Consider the following 18,233-nt stretch of genomic DNA (forward strand, 5'->3'; position numbering starts at 1 on the left):
CCGCCCCCCCCCCCCACCCCACGCCAACTTGATCTCATCCCCACCTGGAGAGAAAGAGAGGCAACAGCTGTTCAACAGCTGCCATGGAGACTGCAGATCAGACCCTGCCTCTCTAAACTTATTTTACTGGTATCATAAATTATTCACAATGTGTAAAATTGATCCAGAAATTAAAACAAAGAACAAAACAAAAACTGCATTTTTGTTTGAGCTTTAACCTAGAGGTCAAAGGTGTCATGAAAAATAATCTGCAAGCCCTAGTTGGTGTGGCTCAGTTGGTTGGAGCGCCGTCCTGTACACCAAAAGGGTTCAGGCTGGGATGATTCCCAGTCAGGGCACATACCCAGGTTGTGGGTTCAATTCCCCGGTTGATTGGTGTTTCTCTCTCACATTGATGTTTCTCTCTCTATCTCTCTCTCTTCCTTCTTTCCTCCCTCTGCTCCTCTCTCTAAGTTCAATAAAAAAAGTATGCTATTCTTTTAAATAATAATAATAATCTGAAAAAGGGTCTTACCCCCTTTTTAAAACCTTTTAAAACAGTTATGTTTACCTCTTTCTCATCACTTATTTCAGGTAATTTACATTGATTTTAATGTATGTAAAGTGGAGATTGGGAGGGGGTGCATTTTTACTAAGAAATCCTAGCCATTTGCAAACAGAATTGTATATCACATTGAATTAACCTTTCCCTCCCCTCCCTCTCTCTAAAAAGCACTGCAGACTTTTATACTTGATTGTCTCTTTTCTGTTTTTCAGAGTAAGAAAGCTGGAGTTTTGTGAAAAACCAGAGAAGAGAAATTAAGAGAATAGTAGACAAGGCCTTTCCAATTTGCATAATGTAAGTTCTTTTCACTATTCTTGGCCTGAATCTTGTGTTAGCTGAAAAAGTTGTTTCTATGGGAACTAATAGTCCAACTCCTCAGAATCAGAGGAATGCTGATCACTTAAAATGAGAATTCCCAGCTGCTGGTCAAAGGGCATTACTTGTGGGAGAAAGGGAGGAAGGATGAATTGAAAAAAAATCTAGAATTCTGGACACTAGTGTCGACGAACCATGTTTATGCATATGAAGTGCATGTTTTACATTTTCCTCTGTCTATAAAGTAGAATACTGATTATATAGGAAATTGTGTTCCTGCTAACCTGTCATGTTTCCTAGCTCTCACACAAATGGTTCTGTTTCTTAGTGTAAAGTTTTCAGTAGGACAATATTCCTCACTCTGTTTCACGCCCCCCAATTTCAATCATTTGTATTTATTGAAGCTTATTTAGCATCTTTTAACCCCCTTTTCTTATAGCCGATTCACGTAAGCAAAGCCCTTGCCCACTAGTTAGAAGCTAGCATTGAAACAGCTTTGGCCTGCCAACCTGAAAATTCATTTTCTTGCTTTTGTAAAGTATGTGAAAAGTTTTGATCAATTTTTTTTTTTCTTTATTTTTCCGCCACGAAGGAGTATGAGCCTGGGACTCTGATGAGGATTTGAAACATGGGCTTTTGAGACATTTTAAAAAACAATTTATTTATAATTAGAGGGTTGACAGGAGATAAATACTCTTAGGGCCAGCAACTTGTTAACTGTATTATCTGTATAAGATGGTCTCTTATTTATATAAGGAGGTAATTCTCTAGTTCAGTCATTTACCAGCTTCTGAATTGTCAAACAAAATGTTTTTCTTCTTTCTTTTTTGGAGAGGGGAAAATATAATTCCTTTGGCCTAGGACTCTTTCACTGTTTATTGATATGTATTAACTACATATATAAGCTAGGACACAGCATAATGTTTCTGATGATTCTGGAAGAACTTGCTGAATCTTTCATGGCCTTTGTGAGTTAACTTGTGAACATTATATTTGAAGTGTTGTATGGTGAGATTATTTAACCGAGTTGGTCTGAAGAAAAACTTATTAAAGGAATAGGGATTTGTGGTAGATCTTGAAGGTAGAAGAGGAAAGGAGAAACAGTTCATATTTCTTAGTTCATAAGGTATTTAGGCAGAAAGAAAAAGATATGGGATAGGCACAAATAGGAAGCCAACTTACAAGGCTTGTATAAGAAAGTAGTAAAAGATACAGTTAGAAAGTTTGAGTTTACCTTGTGAGTTCAAACTCTATTCTGTAGGCAATATGAAAGCTATCAGAAGTTTTGAACCAGAGTGATTTGCTCATATTCTTAAGTATTTATCTCTTACTAGATATCAGAGCTATAGAGATGAATAAGACAGATCCTGCTGATTAGATAATTTACCTATATGATCTACAGTCATCTTGCAGTTAATGTGTCCAAAACTAAATCCATATTAACTAAGTCCATATTACCCTTTAATTGCTCACCCCTTCTATCTAATTCTCCCTCTCTTTATTATTCTCAGTCTTAGTTAATGACATTGCCATTCACCTAATGATCCAAGGATAGTGGCCCTGGAGTCCCACTGTCTGGGTTCATATCCTGCAGCCTTCTGTTTGGCCCTGTGCTGGATAGTATCACAGATGCAGAGACTAGTCAGCCTGGTTTCTGACCTCCAAGGGCTCCTAGTTTGATGAGCAGACAGACAGAGACTTAAAAGGAGAGTAGATAAGGATTAGATCCTAGGGCCTAGGCAGTCTGATTCTGGAGCCTGATCTTTTCAGCATTTTGTTGTCTTGGGTAACTGGGTAGATATAGTGGCATTAATTAGAATTGAGAATGGAGGAAAAGGATCAAGGAGACTTTGAGAAGATTAAAGGTAAATATGTGTTTAATCTTGGAGACATTAATTTCTAGATCCCTGTAGGACATTTTGTTAAGTAAACTAATCGGCAGGGATCTTGTCTCTCTATAAACCTAGTACCTAGCCAGAGGTAAATGCTCAATTATGTACAAATCACCCCCTCTTTTCTAAATCTTTGATGGCTTTTCTACTGCCTTGAAAATTAAGAACTTACATTTAAGACTTTTCATAAGTTGAACCCAGTCAAACTTTCTAGTCACTATCCTGTTGTACAAGCTGACTGCTTTAGTTTAGCTATTTTTATTTGTACTTTCCCCAGACCTTTTATCTTCTTGCCTTTGGCTGATAATGGCCTCTTCCTTATTCCTCCATCCTATATCTTCAGGGCCTACTTTAATCCTCATTCCCCATCTTCAAAACAGGTATATTTGGACTTAGTTTTACAATTGTAATAAAAATTAATGAATGAATACTGTATAGTGCTTGCAATATTATGTGGCACATAAGTGCTTAGTAAATGTTATAGTTATTGTTACTTCCTTTTTCTTCTTCTTGCCCTACTATATGAAATAGACATCAAGTTCTAGTACTTCTATAACTTAAGTATTTCTTTAATATAACTTTTCTTCATTTCACTGTCTAAGTTCAGTACCACATTCTTATTGCCTTCAAACTGGTCTCATTGCCCACCCCCCCCCACCATAATCAATCCTCTGCACTCCTACCAGAGTGATATTTCTCTAAAAGTGAATGTGATCATGCATCCCCTGCTTTAATTCCTGTAAAATCTAATGGGGAGAAACCAATTGGGGAAGAATAATCATTCATTTTCTTTGCTGTCTATCCCAGTAGACTATGAACACTCCAAGAGAGATAACCAAAACGGAATTTTAAGTGGATTAATAACAGGTTGCAGAAATTTTTCTGAGAGTCAAAGAGTAGATCCAGGTAGATAAGCATAATAATAGTGCAAGCATGAGAACTCTTACCCAGATCACCTGGCCCAGTCTTTTCTTACATGATCTAGTATAGTGAATATGGACATAGCTTACAGTTTTTAAGCTGACAGTTTTAATTTCAGATCATAATTTTTATAGACTAGCATATAAAGTAAAAAATACATTATTATTAAATTTGATTTTTAATGTTCAGTAAATATTGTAAATCAAGAAAGAGTTTTAATTTTCTGGAGATACGTACACACCTAGGTTTTTAAAATTAAGCATGGTACTACAGCAACTCCTACACAAATTTCTGCTTACTTGTAATGAAAACATCAAATAAGCTGAACTTGCATTTGCATAAATTAAAATATAATAACTTAAGAATTGCCTATTGTAATTCTTACAGCTGTTATTTTAATGAAAAAGAAGGCAATCTAATGATAAATAAGGTATTTATGTGTAGACCACATGGCTATATATAAAGAAAGAAGCTAAGATTTGGATAGAAGACAGAAAAGTCTCTTGAAATTCTTGTGAAATGTAATTCTAGTGGCTCATGTGGTTTGCCTCTATTTTCCTGATTGTTGGTCTAGTGGTTTTTCCTCGTAGTTTAGGTGGGTTTATGTTAAGCAGCCTGTGACAAGATGTTTGAGAGAAGATTGACTGGCATTAGGAATGTTGTCTGAAAACAGCTTTTGCTTAGTAGGCATGTGCTCTTACAAACCTATTTACTGAAATGATGCTCAACTCCAGGAGGTAGTAGGTTTATTATTGTAAATATTTTTAAAGTCTTGAGCAAAAGAAGACTAATTAATTTAATGTGTGGGTTTTCACATATATAAACAATCTGCCTTTTTATGCCCAAGAAATGGCTTGATAAAAAGCCAGTGTCATCCAGTAAAATATTTTTCTTGTCTAAAATATGTTGAAGGAGTTTTAAAATATAAGAATCAAATTAATACTAAAAATTAATATAAGTATATCTTTTTTAGTTTTAAAACTTGCTATAGTATCTCATTTAAAACACAGAACAATCCTGTGAATAAATATTCCAAAGGACTCTGAGGTTCTGGAGAAACTGAGTAGTCTTAGATAATATAGCTAGAAGAAGTGTCAGAGCCAGAATTAAAATTCAGTTTTTTGGCCTCTGAGTCCAGCATGTTCTTATTTTCTGTATAGTATGGCTTTAAATTTTTTTTTTTGAATGGTAACAGGTACCATTTTCTCTGAATGAATTTTCATAAAGAACCCTAATTCTTGTGTTAATGTGACCAGTTATAAACACTGATACCCACTAGTCTTTTTCTCACTCATTGTGGTTTTATTCTATAGATGCCTTAGCTGCTCATTAAAGTTTCTTTTTCATTGGCTATCTTCATCTTATAAACTCCTAAAAGTGAATTGCCCCCCAGAATACTACCTTTACCTCAAGTGGGCCACCAATATGACATGCTATATTCCAGTTTCTTTAGCAGTTAACTAGGAAGTTTTTTAAATCTCGTGTATGTTAATTGAGTGTAAAGTATTGTGTTGAGACAACTTTACAAAGATGATTAAAACATCCTTATACCTTAAGCAACTTATTCTCTACTAAACTAGTACCCAAAATTTTCTTACTTTCTCATTTTGTTAAACCTTCCAATACATCATTTTTCTCAGCTGTAAAATAAACAGTATGCTTCAAATTCTTGGGAAGGAACCTTTTTTGGGGTGGCAGGGGGAACACCTTGACTTTCTCAGCAGCATCTACAAAATGAAAGGAAAGTATTTAATCTAATATGGACTTGTGGGGTATTTTCTATATTGCAAGGGATTAGAAGTGGTCTATTTAAAGTCTTTTATATTGTAATTCTTATACTTTTTTCCCTTCATCTTTCCTCTTAGATTTCCTTCATGGATACATTTTCATAGCATTATTATGTGATGTGAGAAGTCTTTTGTGGTGTGTTTTTTTGAAGTAACATGGATTTTATACTACAGAATCAAGAGATTGGCTTTATAGGAAAAAATTGATTTATAAAAAGTGGTACAGGTTTTTATAGATAACCATGACAACATCCCATATGAATGGGCATGTTACTGAGGAATCCGACGGCGAAGTAAAAAATGTTGATCTTGCATCACCAGAGGAACATCAGAAGCACCGAGAGATGGCTGTTGACTGCCCTGGAGATTTGGGCACCAGGATGATGCCTGTACGTCGAAGTGCACAGTTGGAGCGTATTCGGCAACAACAGGAGGACATGAGGCGTAGGCGAGAGGAAGAAGGGAAAAAACAAGAACTTGACCTTAATTCTTCCATGAGACTTAAGAAACTAGCCCAAATGCCTCCAAAGACTGGAATAGATAACCCTATATTTGATACAGAGGAAGGAATTGTCTTAGAAAGTCCTCATTATGCTGTGAAAATATTAGGTAAGTAAAAACAGAATAATAGATGTTTTGCATTTGTTTCTCTTACCTTAACATAAATGTGTATATAAAAGGAAGAAGGGTATAAGAGGATGTAAATAATAGCATTTTGAAATAATCCAAGACGCTTCTTTTCTTGGTAAGGTCATATAACCATTATTGTTTACTATTAGCCAAGTAGAGTTAAAGCATATGGCTTAAATATTCCAGTTTCTACAACATGGTTTTTAGATATAATCTTTAAATTAAAAAATTTTACATGTGGCCTAACAGTTAAAAATGCCTTAAAAATTCACCTTTTGACTTTTATATCAAAATTACTCAAAAGCAGTTTTCAGATTTTGAATTTCTGATTTCGTTAAGGTTTATAAAATAGTAATAAAATTAATATCTGTAGCTTAAAATCTGTTTGATTTTAATTAATATCATATATATAAAAAATGGCTCAAAATTCCCTATACTATCTATTCCCAATTCCATTCTGTGGTGTGGGGGGGAACACAACAAAAAACCAGTGCTGTGAGATTTTAATAGATAAAAACCAAAAACTGTTCTGTAATCAAATAAATTTGAGAACAGTTAAATAAGTTAAACAACTTCTTATTACAGGACTTCTTAGAGTCTTTAGAATGCTAATGGGCATTATGAATCTACAGTAGAGATTTATGTCAAATGTAAATTTCCAAACTTAGAATATTTGACTATTGAACTTTTACTGCCTTTTCTTTCTGCTCGCTCATGCACACACACGAATGATCACCAAATTAGTGTTAGGAGTATACGTTAATTTGTGTTCTCTTAGATGCTACAGCAAACACCATTCTATGTAATATCCATAATAATCCTGTTAACAGGGCTCTGTAATTCCCATTTTAGAGATAAAGAAATTGAACCCCTGTTAAATCACCTGTTTAAGACCCCAAGCTAATAAGGGATAGAGCCAAATTTGAATTTTCCTGATCTGGATATGTAGTTGGAATATTGCCAGAGCAAAGGGTTTGAGTGAAGACTGACACCATACCTGTTCTTCACTCACTGAACCAGAGATCTGGCTACCAAGAGTGGAATACCTTCCTCTAGTTTGGGCAAAGATACCTTGTGTACTAGATTTACTCCTCACCAAGTCTCTATATTCTAAATCGCAAGCAGTTTCTATTACATCACATTGTCTGCTTCATTTCTTTGCTGTAAATTCATTAAGGATCTACATTTCTTGACAGAAAGTAATGTGCATGCTTTTCTAGTTTTTGAAGAAATCACTGGCATGTTCAGTGATAGTGAAATCTGCTAAATGCCTTCAGATGTTATAGTGAAAGCAGAAAGATTACAGATTTTTATGCTCTTTTTTTCTGAGAGTTTTGTTAGAGTTTCATTCCCAATTGCCTTTTACTGGCTCTCACCTCCCACCACCCTTTTTAAAAAAAAATTAAAATATTTTGTCTATATTCTCTATGACTTTGAAAAAGTTTACATTTTAGTATATCCAACCTAAGCCTGGAAGATTCTTTTGTTTTTCTGTTTAAATTGCTTTACTTAGATCAGGCATAAATGTCCCATCTAATAATATTCATGTAATCTCAGTAAAGAAACAAATATAGCTTAAGCCAGATTCACATAGGGAATTTATTTATTTATTTACTAGGGGCCCAGTGCACAAATTCATGCACCTTGAAAGGAACTGTGGGCCGCAAGGCTGTGGTGGGCACAAGGGTGGGTCTTGGCCCATCCTCTGCACCCCCACCTTACCCCTCCCGCCATGGTCCCCCCATCCCTATCTGCCGGCAGCCCCACTCCCGCTGCCGCTGCCCCCATGGGCTGACAGCTCCAGGCCACTCACATCCACTGCCAGCACAGAGCGATTGGGGCTGGCACTGTCAGTGGGTGCAAGGGGCGGCTGCTGCCCTGATTGCCCCTCAGGAGCAGGGGGAGGTGGAGAAGCCCACTGGGGTGATCAGGGCCGGCAGCCGCCATTTGCACCCACTGACGGCGCTGAATGATGAGGACAGGCAGCGGGTGCGAGCAGCGGCTCTGGTGCCGGCTCTGGGTGCGAGCAGGGCCGGCACTGGCAGCAGGTGCGAGCGCCGGGCAGGACCGTGGTGCATGAGAGCAAAGAATTTTCAGTAACCACCAGAGGTTTGCCCCAATGACAGCGACTGGTGCCCCACATTGGTCTGGTGCCCCCGCTCACCTGCTCCACCATCCCACTGCAGCTGATGCCCATCATGTTCCGTGCTCTGCTGCCTGCTGCCAATGCCTGCCATGTTCTGCACATGCACACTCGTGGTCAGCGCACATCATAACGACCGGTTGTTCGGTTGCTCAGCCATTTGGTCTATTTGCATATTAGGATTTTATATATATAGATTTGCCCAAGCATAGAGAACTGGAGACCATTTCTCTTAAATTTTTTGCCTTTTCTTCTTTCTGTTTGTATGTTGCATTGCTAATTTATCTACAAGTGTAAATTAAAGGACAGCTAGCCCAGCCAGTGTGCCATGGTGTCAACCTATGAACCAGAAGGTCAAGGTTCAATTTCCGGTCAGATTCACATGCCTGGGTTGTGGACTCGATCCCTAGTAGGGGGCGTGCAGGAGGCAGCCAATGAGTGATTCTCGTCATTAATGTTTTTATGTCTGTCTCCCCCTTTTCCTTCCTTTCTAAAACCAATAAAAAAATACATTTTAAAAAAAGACAGGTATATTTACTTCCAACTTGCAATCCGCATTAGTTTGTAAAAATACCTTTGTGCAGTTTTTGTACTTTAAGGATATTTTATATACTTTATTTTAAAGTAATTTGAAATGTAGCACCAGGTATCTGTAATTCATTTTTTGAATAGGAGAATATTTAATGTGTTGAGAAATAAGTGATAGATTTAATGTTAATACACTCAACACAAATGTGTTAATTGTAGGAAACATGAAAAGTTAGCATAAGTTATCAAGTTGTCATTGTCAATCAAAGCTTCAGTGTTTGGATAGATTCAGTTTTAAGTTTTCTTTTTAAAATGAAGTTTAATAGCTTTGTACCAAACATTTTTTTTCCTGTTCATAATTTGCTAACACATCATATAACAACAGAAGTACTCCCTTAAAGTTGTATGTGTCTCCCTGCCAGTATTTTGATTAATACACACATGCCAGGAGACAACTTCTCAGCCTTTTTCACAGCCAGAAACAGCAACCTTGTTTTAAATGAGGCACGGATGGGGCAGCTGATTTATTTCTTTCAGAGGGAGCCTTCAGTTTCTAGATGATACATCGTCATTTATCTGTAAGTAGAGAAAATAATTCTTTTAAGAACTGAAAATGTGATTGGAAAGGTTAGGTACTTTAATTGTCTGGGTGGTGTTTTTTAATGAAAGTTTTTATAAATTTGGTACTGTGTAGTAATAAAAGTGCAGGGATAGAGGAATCACTTTATTGTTTTACAAAGCAGATGCACCAGTTTACATTCCCACCAATAATTCACTTACCATAGCCATCCTAATGAGTGTAAGTTTGCCTTGAATTTTCAGACTGAGTGGGAATAATTTGCTAACACACTTAGGATAGTATCTGTTACAGAGTAAACTCTATGTTAAATTTGTCAAATAACTGTACAAATCACCAACGTGGTATGTTTTTTTTAAGTTCAGGAATGGAATTGATAGAAAATACTCAGAAAGAATGAACTGAATTTTCTTGTTTAAAAGTACTCAGAACCTTATTGAAAATTAGTGATGTGGGAACTTAACTTCAAATGAGTAATTAATATTAGTATTATCAAGTATAAAAATTTTTGATATATTTGAGAAATTTTGAACTAATTCCAAATAAATAATTAATATTATAAATTATAAAAAATTTGACATATTAGGGAGGCTTTCCTTAAAATGGCATGAGTTATTAAAACTTGCTTTGCCATAAATAAAATATCATTGTCTAACTCTCTTTTATAAGCAAAGTACCTTGTGAGAGAAATCCTGAAAAAAAAATAGAATGTAGGTTAGAGTGGGATGAGCTAGAGTAGGATCATTTTTACATGTCTAGATTGTAGATTTCACTGTTTCAGTTTTTGTAGTCACAAATAAGTAATTTTGGACCACAGTTGTGGACAAGTAGACATAATATTTAAAGAGAATAAACTCAGAAACTGTAGACTATATGATTGTTGCATCTTTGAAAAAAGCTTGGGAAAGGCACACTCAACCACCCACACAGACCCATAAGCTGTTTGTTTTGTGGCTAATAAAGTGACTCCTGAAATTGGTGATTAATGGCTTTCTAATTTATACCAAGAGAACATGCTATTAATGTGAAGAAACATTTTAAAAAGACACACCAAGGGCAAGAAAATTATGAATGAAATATTTTATAATAATAATAATAGCATGTTTCATTATTGATTAAGTGTCCATATATTATTTTTGCCAGATAGCTCTGAATATTCAAATTGTTAAGTCAAGAGTACTTCTGGCTTTGGCTGGGTGGCACATTTGGTTGGAACGTTGTCCCGCACATCAAAAGGTTGTGGGTTTAATCCCTGATCGGGGTGCATATAGGAGGTAACGGATCGATGTTTCTCATTCTCTCTCTCCTTTGCTCTCTCTAAAATCAATAAACATATCCTCGGGTGAGGATTTTTTTTTTTTAAGAGAATACTTCTCTGTATTTGACATTGTAAAATTAAATATCTTCCATGTTTCTTTCTGACAATATTTGACTTTTGATTGCCCATGGTGTATTCTGGAATATTGCTGGATTATAATGAACTTTTTAAGAGAATGGCTTTTAGCCCTAGCCGGTTTGGCTCACTGGATAGAGCGTCAACCTGGGGACCAAAGGGTCCCAGGTTCAATTCCGGTCAAGGGCATGTACCTTGGTTGCAGGCACATCCCCAGTAGGGGGTGTGCAGGAGGCAGCTGATCAATGCTTCTCTCTCATCGATGTTTCTAACTCTCTATCCCTCTCTCTTCCTCTCCGTAAAAAATCAATAAAATACATTTTTTTTTAAAAGAGAGAGAGAATGGCTTTTAAAATAAAGTTTATTTAAAGCCAACAAACAAAATTCCAGTGCCAATAAACCTTGAAATCAGCCTACTTCTGAGAAGTTAATTATTCTTGCCATTAAGTGTATGCTCAACTGCTGTAGATATTTCCACACTTTATTAACCATTCTTTGAGGGAGTTTTTTCTGGAAGTGAAATAATTATACCTATTGGTATTAGGTTTAATGTTTAAAATGCTAGGACCATTTGAAAATTTTCTGATTTATTAGGATTGCTATAATTAGAGCTAACCTAAAATAAAAATTTTTAAAAATTCACTAGAATATGGATATAGTCATGTAATGTTTGTTAAATATGCATAATTTGCATAATTCTACTGAAAAATGATTAATTGCTACACCATTCAGCCATTGACACAATACATAAAAACTTCATTCTGCCAGCCCTAGCTGATTTGGCTCAGTGGATTGAACATTGGCCTGCCGACTGAAGGGTCCCAAGTTCAGTTCCAGTCAAGGGCACATGCCCAGGTTGTGGGCTCGATTCCCAGTGGGGGGCATGGTGTGCAGGAGGCAGCCAATCAGTGATTCTCTCTCATCATTGATGTTTCTCTTTCTCTCCCTTCCTCTCTGAAATCAATAAAAATATATTTTAAAAAATAAAACAAAATTAAATAAATAGTCCTACCCAGTTTGGTTCAGTGGATAGAGTGTCAGCCTACAGATCAAAGGGTCCTGGGTTCGATTCCAGTCAAGCGCATGTACCTCAGTTGCAGGCTCCTCCCTGGCCCCGGCTCTGGTTGGGGCGCACAGGAGGCAACCGATCAATGTGTTTCTCTCACATCGATGTTTCTCTCTGTCTTTCCCTCTCTCTTCTACTCTCTCTAAAAATCAATGGAAAAATATCCTCAGGTGAGGATTACAAAAAATAAAATTAAAAAATACTTAAAAAAATAAATAATAAAATGTACAATTCATCATGAGTTTTTAGTATATTCCCAAGATTGTACACCTATTATCACTATATAATTCCAGAGTGATTTCATTGCCCCCAAAAGCAAATTATATCCACTAGCAATTACTTTATATTCTCCCCTCCCTAACCCTTATAACCCTAATCTACCTTCTGTCTATAGATTTCTTTATTTGAGACATTTCATATAACTGAATCACACTGTATGTGACCTTTTGTGACTGGCTTTTTTTCACGTAGCATAATGTTTTCAAGGTTCATCTGAGTTGTAGCATGAACCAGTACTTCATTCCTTTTTATAGCGAGGTAATAGTCCATTGTATGGGTAAACCACTTTTTGTTTGTTCATTCAACTATTGATGGAACATTTGGGTTGTTTCCACCTTTTGGTTCTTGTGAATAGTACTGTTATGAATACTCGTGTATAAACTTTTGTTTGAACACCTGTTTTTAATTCTTTTGGACATATATTTAGGAGTGGAATTGCTGGATCATAGAGTAATTCTGTGTTTAACTTACTGAGGAACTGCCATATCTTCCATAGTATCTGCACTCTTTTACATTCTCACCAGCAATGTGTGAAGGTTCCATTTCTCTACATCCTTGCTATTGTTATTATATGTCTTTTAATTTTAGCCACTAGTAATTTTTTAAAAACTAGAATAAAATAGGAAATATTAAAGCATATCATATTGCACATAAGTATTCATAAACCTTTTATTTCAAATTGGTATTTATATACTGGATTAAAAAATCAAAAATATTTTTTTAATGGATCACCAAATAAAGTTTGAGAAATATTATCCTAGTCAGACCCACTCGTTTAGTAAAAAAGCTTGGATTGGAGACTTGAAATGGGTTATCCAGTGATATATAATGAATCTAATAAGTGGTCAAACCATAACTAGGACTCACGTATTCTGGCTACAAATTTGGAGCTGGTTTTTTTCCTCTCATCAAACTGGTTTCAGTTTCATCCAGAGAAAAATCATGAAGCTTTTATACCTGATTGAATTGTAGTCACGTGAATGACAGTTTTCCATTTTCATATCATATTTGGGGGTAAGATTTTGCTTAACTGTTTTTGCTTATATACTTCTATTTGTTTGTAATTTGTAACCCAATTTGTTGATGAGTAATTATTGTTCAGGATCTTTCATGAGCTTCTGCTTATTTTTAGTAAATTCATTTTTTACCTAGTACACTAAAAATAAAAGTTCAGATATTTAATTTTATGTTCTTAAATTTAAAAAAGAAAAAAAGAAAGGCTACCCCTATTTAAGCAAATATTTCCTGAATGAAAGTTCTAATTTTGATTCTGCTATTAGATAGTGCTGGTAACTGATATAATTTCCTCATATTCAGTAATATTAATTTCTTCATCTCAATGCTCAGTTTGACTCTAAAGTTTAGATAAAAAGAAGAAATCTTAAAACTTTTTCAGAAAAAAGTCATGAAGTTCGTTGAAATGTAGAAATTTCTGAGCATAGGTTTAAAAGAACTTGTATTATTTAAACAACGAAATGGAAGAATTTTAATGTTAGAATAGTTCTCTAGATTGTCTGTTTTCCTGTGGGGTAAATGATGGCAATAAGTAAAACTAAGCAAAGCTAATCCAGGGTAGATGGTTATCTCTATTGTTTTGAAAAGTCTCAAGAGATGGAGATTCCTCAGCTTCTTGGGTAATTTTATTGTTTCCCTTATAGCCAAAAATTCTCCCACATGACTTCCCAAAGTCTTAGGTGTTAGAAGGTAGTATTTTCAGATAGAGCAACTCTTGGTGATTAATTTCTGTTGCCTATTTTAGTCTTCTTTCTTTTTCATTTTAGGCTGCCAGGAGATGGCCAAAGGGAGGCGAGATAGTACAGGGGGTAGATTCGTGGACTTAATGTGTATGTTTGTATTTATCTGATTAATTGTATCCCTAAGCCAAATATAAGTGATTTTTCTTTAGATAATCTGTCTTCTCTTTTAACATAAATTATCAAGATTTAAGTATTGTATGAAATGTTAGAGAAGATGATGGAAACTTAAAACAATTTTCACCAATATCTAGAGCTCTAGAGCAGTGGTTCTCAACCTTCCTAATGCCGCGACCCTTTAATACAGTTCCTCATGTTGTGGTGACCCCCAACCATAAAATTATTTTCGTTGCTACTTCATAACTGTAATTTTGCTACTGTTATGAATCGTCATGTAAATATCTGATATGCAGGATGTATTTTCATTGTTACAAATTGAACATAATTAAAGCATAGTGATTAATCACAAAAACAATATGTAATTATATATGTGTTTTCCGATGGTCTTAGGCGACCCCTGTGAAAGGGTCGTTCGACCCCCAAAGGGGTCGCGACCCACAGGTTGAGAACCACTGCTGTAGGGTGTCTCTGTTCTCTTTATATCCTGTCCTTTCTTTGTTGTCTGTCTTATCTTCATTATCACTGAAGAGGTACATATTTGACAGGACTGTTTTAGCTGCATCGGATTGGATTTTTAAAATTCCCTCTGAAATTGCACAGAATATTGAAGAACTTAGGTGGCTTTTTGTTTAAGTAACATACAACCTAATTGCTGCATCAGAGTGAGACATTTCTTAAAGTATGTAGAAAATTAACTGTTACTGAATAATAGGTATTTGTGCTTTTCAAGATGTACCATATGGGAAAAAAGGTTTTTTTTTTAATCTACAACTAAATATTCTAACCGTTAAAATTAAGGATTTTTATATGAAACTAAAATATGAATGAGAATGTCCATATGAGAATCCTTGAGTTGATGTTACCAACAGTTATTTTTTATGACATCATACTTAATATCAAAGAAAAGACCCTTTGTCAGAATTCCATTCAGAATTTTCAAAGAACTGAGTCAAGACAGTGAACTCATTTTATCATGATCAGTATTTTAAGACTAATGCTATAGTTACTTGTTGCTTTCTTTGTGATCTTAAGACTTATTGGACAGAGGAGCATCATTTTTAATGTCCTTTAAATTGATAAACGTACTCATAAATTTATACTAATCTCATCTAAGGGTTTGTATTACTTGATATTTCCTATTTTTTTCTTAAATATTCATTTGTTTAAGCTGTATATGGTTTAATTCATATCTTTGTCAAGTTACCTATACTTAATAATTAAGTTTTAAAAACTCTTCTGAATGTCTGTCTGGTAACTTACACTATTCTGCTTATTCATTAGACTTTTTCAATGGAAACATATTTGAACTTGAGGGATGAGAGAACTTTGGGCAGCTTTTCAGCCTAAAAATGCTATCTGGAAACCTTCCCAGTTAAATTGGTCATGAAAGCAGATATGGAATTTATCTGAAATTTGTCTGTGTAAATCATAGTTATCAAATTTTGCTGTACTACTTTGCTCCTCAGGCTAGTGCAATACTGTCAAAGGTGCTTTACAACATTGCTCAAAAAAAAATACATCACCTCTATATTCACAGAAATTGCAGTTTTGGTTTCTTTTGCTGAACTTTTCTCAATATGCTACCTAGCATACCATTGTAATATTGAAGTTAAAATAAAATACTGTGAGAAAATATTTAAAGCATAAGACAGTTGCTTAAAATAGCAGAAGTAAACTGCAACAATATTATAAAAGTAGCTAATAATATTATAAAAAGTATATAAAATAATTAAGATATGCATTATGTATGGAAACATGCACAAGCATAGTTAACTAGAGGAAATTTCTCCTACAGATTCACGGTAATATAACTAGAATGTGTAAGCTTTTCTAAATACTTGTTAGTGTCCATTACATGCTGTTGTATTGGATGAAAAGACATCTCAGGACAGCTTTTCTAAAACAAAATAAACCGATCACAATCAAGCCCTAGAACCTGCAAAAAATGTTTGTCTTTTATTATTCCCTTAGCATGGCAGAATAAGCACTCCCTAAGAAATTGAAGATATGAATTCTTGATCCAAGTACCATTTTTATATATGACATCATTTTCTTCATCTGTAAAGAATTGATCTGAAGCTGAATTACCTTATGTCTCAGGTTCTGATGTCTTTTGTTTTTATTTTTATTGGTAAAAGTTTTTGAGGATTGTATGAGGATTACATAAAATGTATATGCATATAATATTGTATTCTACATCTATGTGATTCAGGACAAATAGACATTTGTAGTTTTTCAGCAATGGTTGGTGATACTTGTAAAACTGAACTTTAGTGCAAGTGTTTTTAATTTAGTCTGGCAACATTGATTGACATAATTCTAGAAGCAACTCCTAAGAAAAGAGAATTTCAGTGAAAACAGTTTTTACTAATTAAAGAACAAAAATGTGAATAGGACTTAATACAGGTGAGTGAACTTCTAAAGAATAGTTAACAAGTTTAAATTGGTTTTAATGCTAACATAAAAATCTTGAACCTTAAGCCCAGTTAAATTTGTTGATATTTCTAGCATTGGCATGGTCCTTATGTTCTCCTAAACCCCATTAATATGTACTAGGTCATCAGCCTTTTTGGGATTCAGTTGTAGTCTTCTGCTTTATAGCTTTCCTATTCCTGTCTTATCTTAGTCCCTGACCTGAGTGGAAAACATTTCCAGTTTGACCCTGAGATTTTTTTTCTGGATTTTAAACTATCCTAGGTGGTCTTTATGGCTTTAGTACTATTCAGTATGAAGACAATATGAAGAAATTGATGAGATTTCATCTGTTTCTGGAAACTATATTTTTTACCTCAGTTCCTATCAACATGAAAAGCCTGCTAATTTCTTAGAACTTTAAAGCTGTCATTTCTTTGGGACTAACCACAAAATGTCCCATTTTCCAATTGAGTAGTGTCTCAACTATTAACCGATCACCTGAAGTAAGATCACTGATCTCAAGTTGTATCTCCCATTAAGCCATTTCTAGTTTGGTTACCCTACCTTACTTTCCCTAGTTTTTCTTGCTGGCTAATGACTACAATATATTATTTATACTTAAAATATTCTAAATATGAATATCATATGCTATGTTTATAAGAGAAGCAAGAAGAGGGTAACAAAAGGAAGCAGTTATCAAGAAAAAAGAGTAACTATTAAAAGCAGACACAAAAACTCAATATAGCAATCAAAGTTACTTAGTATAGAAGAAAATAGTTTTGAGTACTTTGGTGAATCCCAAGTATATCATGTCTTAAAATTCTACAATAACTGATGTTAATAAAGCCTTTAAAGCAATGGTTCTTAACCAGAAAGGTATGTGTGTGCGTGTGTGTGTGTGTGCGTGTGTGTGTGTGTGTGTGTGTGTAATGATTATGTTTGAGGTAGAACTCAGGACCAACATCTCTGTAAATTTCCTTACTAATTCTCATAAATATCCTTGATTAAATACATTGTTCTAACATAGCAAAAATGATAAAATTATATTCAGTATGTGCTGCCTAAGACTGCAGGCATTTTATAAAATCAGTGTAATTTCAGTCATTAAGGGAAAAAAGAAGAAACAAAGCTCTAGTAGAAAAATGGGCAAAAGCAGAAAAAGAATGCAAGAAGAAATATAGATAACTATTAACTTTGTGAAAATATATTCACCCTCATTCTTAGGCAAATAAGTATATATATTTTTCCTAACCATATCATCAAAACAAAAGATTTATAATCCTGAATTTGGTTTTTATTTGTAGAAACAGAAACTCAAGTATAGTGCTGATAGGACTATAAGTACAAATTTGGAGGGTAGGTTGGCAATATGTATCAAAGTTATAAATGTTTTTATTATCTGATCAGTAATTTTATCCTAGGAATTTATTCTAAAGAATTTGGAAAACTCATATTGCAAAACATTCATAATCTGACCTGTATGGTTAGGTCAGCATTTTTTAAAAAGTCTGAAAGGTTACATAGTATAATGAAATGATACCAGTAGTTATAGCTGAGAAGTAGAACTGCAGATAATCCTATATAATAAAAGGTTAATATGCAAATTGACTGAATGGCAGAACAACTGGTTGCTATGATGCACACTAACCACCAGGGGGCAGATGCTCAACACATGAGGAGTGCCGCTCAGCCAGAAGCCGGGCTCATGGCTGGCAGGCACAGCAGCGGTGGCGGGAGCCTCTCCTGCCTCTGCGGCAGCGCTAAAGATGTCCAACTGCCGACTTAGGCCCGCTCCCAGGGCGCAGGCCTAAGCCATAAGTTAGACATCCCCTGAGGGCGCCCGGACTGCAAGAGGGCACAGGCCAGACT

At 35.1% G+C, this 18,233-nt stretch overlaps 1 protein-coding gene across 3 annotated transcripts in view; it reads left to right on the top strand.

Annotated features, from left to right (window-relative positions):
* Window positions 1–759: 759 nt before the first annotated feature.
* MPP5 (membrane protein, palmitoylated 5 (MAGUK p55 subfamily member 5)) overlaps window positions 760–18,233 on the top strand; it is a 75,819-nt gene continuing 58,345 nt past the window's right edge. Inside the window, exons 1-2 of one of the 3 annotated variants that reach the window (XM_005877915.2) lie at window positions 760–838; window positions 5,538–6,068. In XM_005877915.2, the coding sequence (XP_005877977.1) occupies window positions 5,702–6,068 (367 nt within the window). In that variant the 5' untranslated portion in view covers window positions 760–838; window positions 5,538–5,701. Of the gene's footprint in view, window positions 839–5,537; window positions 6,069–9,248; window positions 9,339–18,233 lie in introns of those variants that run through there. The other 2 variants (XM_005877916.2, XM_014549119.1) reach the window with 2 other exon arrangements.

This window comes from Myotis brandtii, unplaced genomic scaffold (genome assembly GCF_000412655.1).
Source record: "Myotis brandtii unplaced genomic scaffold, ASM41265v1 scaffold536, whole genome shotgun sequence".
Taxonomy (NCBI): Eukaryota; Metazoa; Chordata; class Mammalia; order Chiroptera; family Vespertilionidae; genus Myotis; species Myotis brandtii.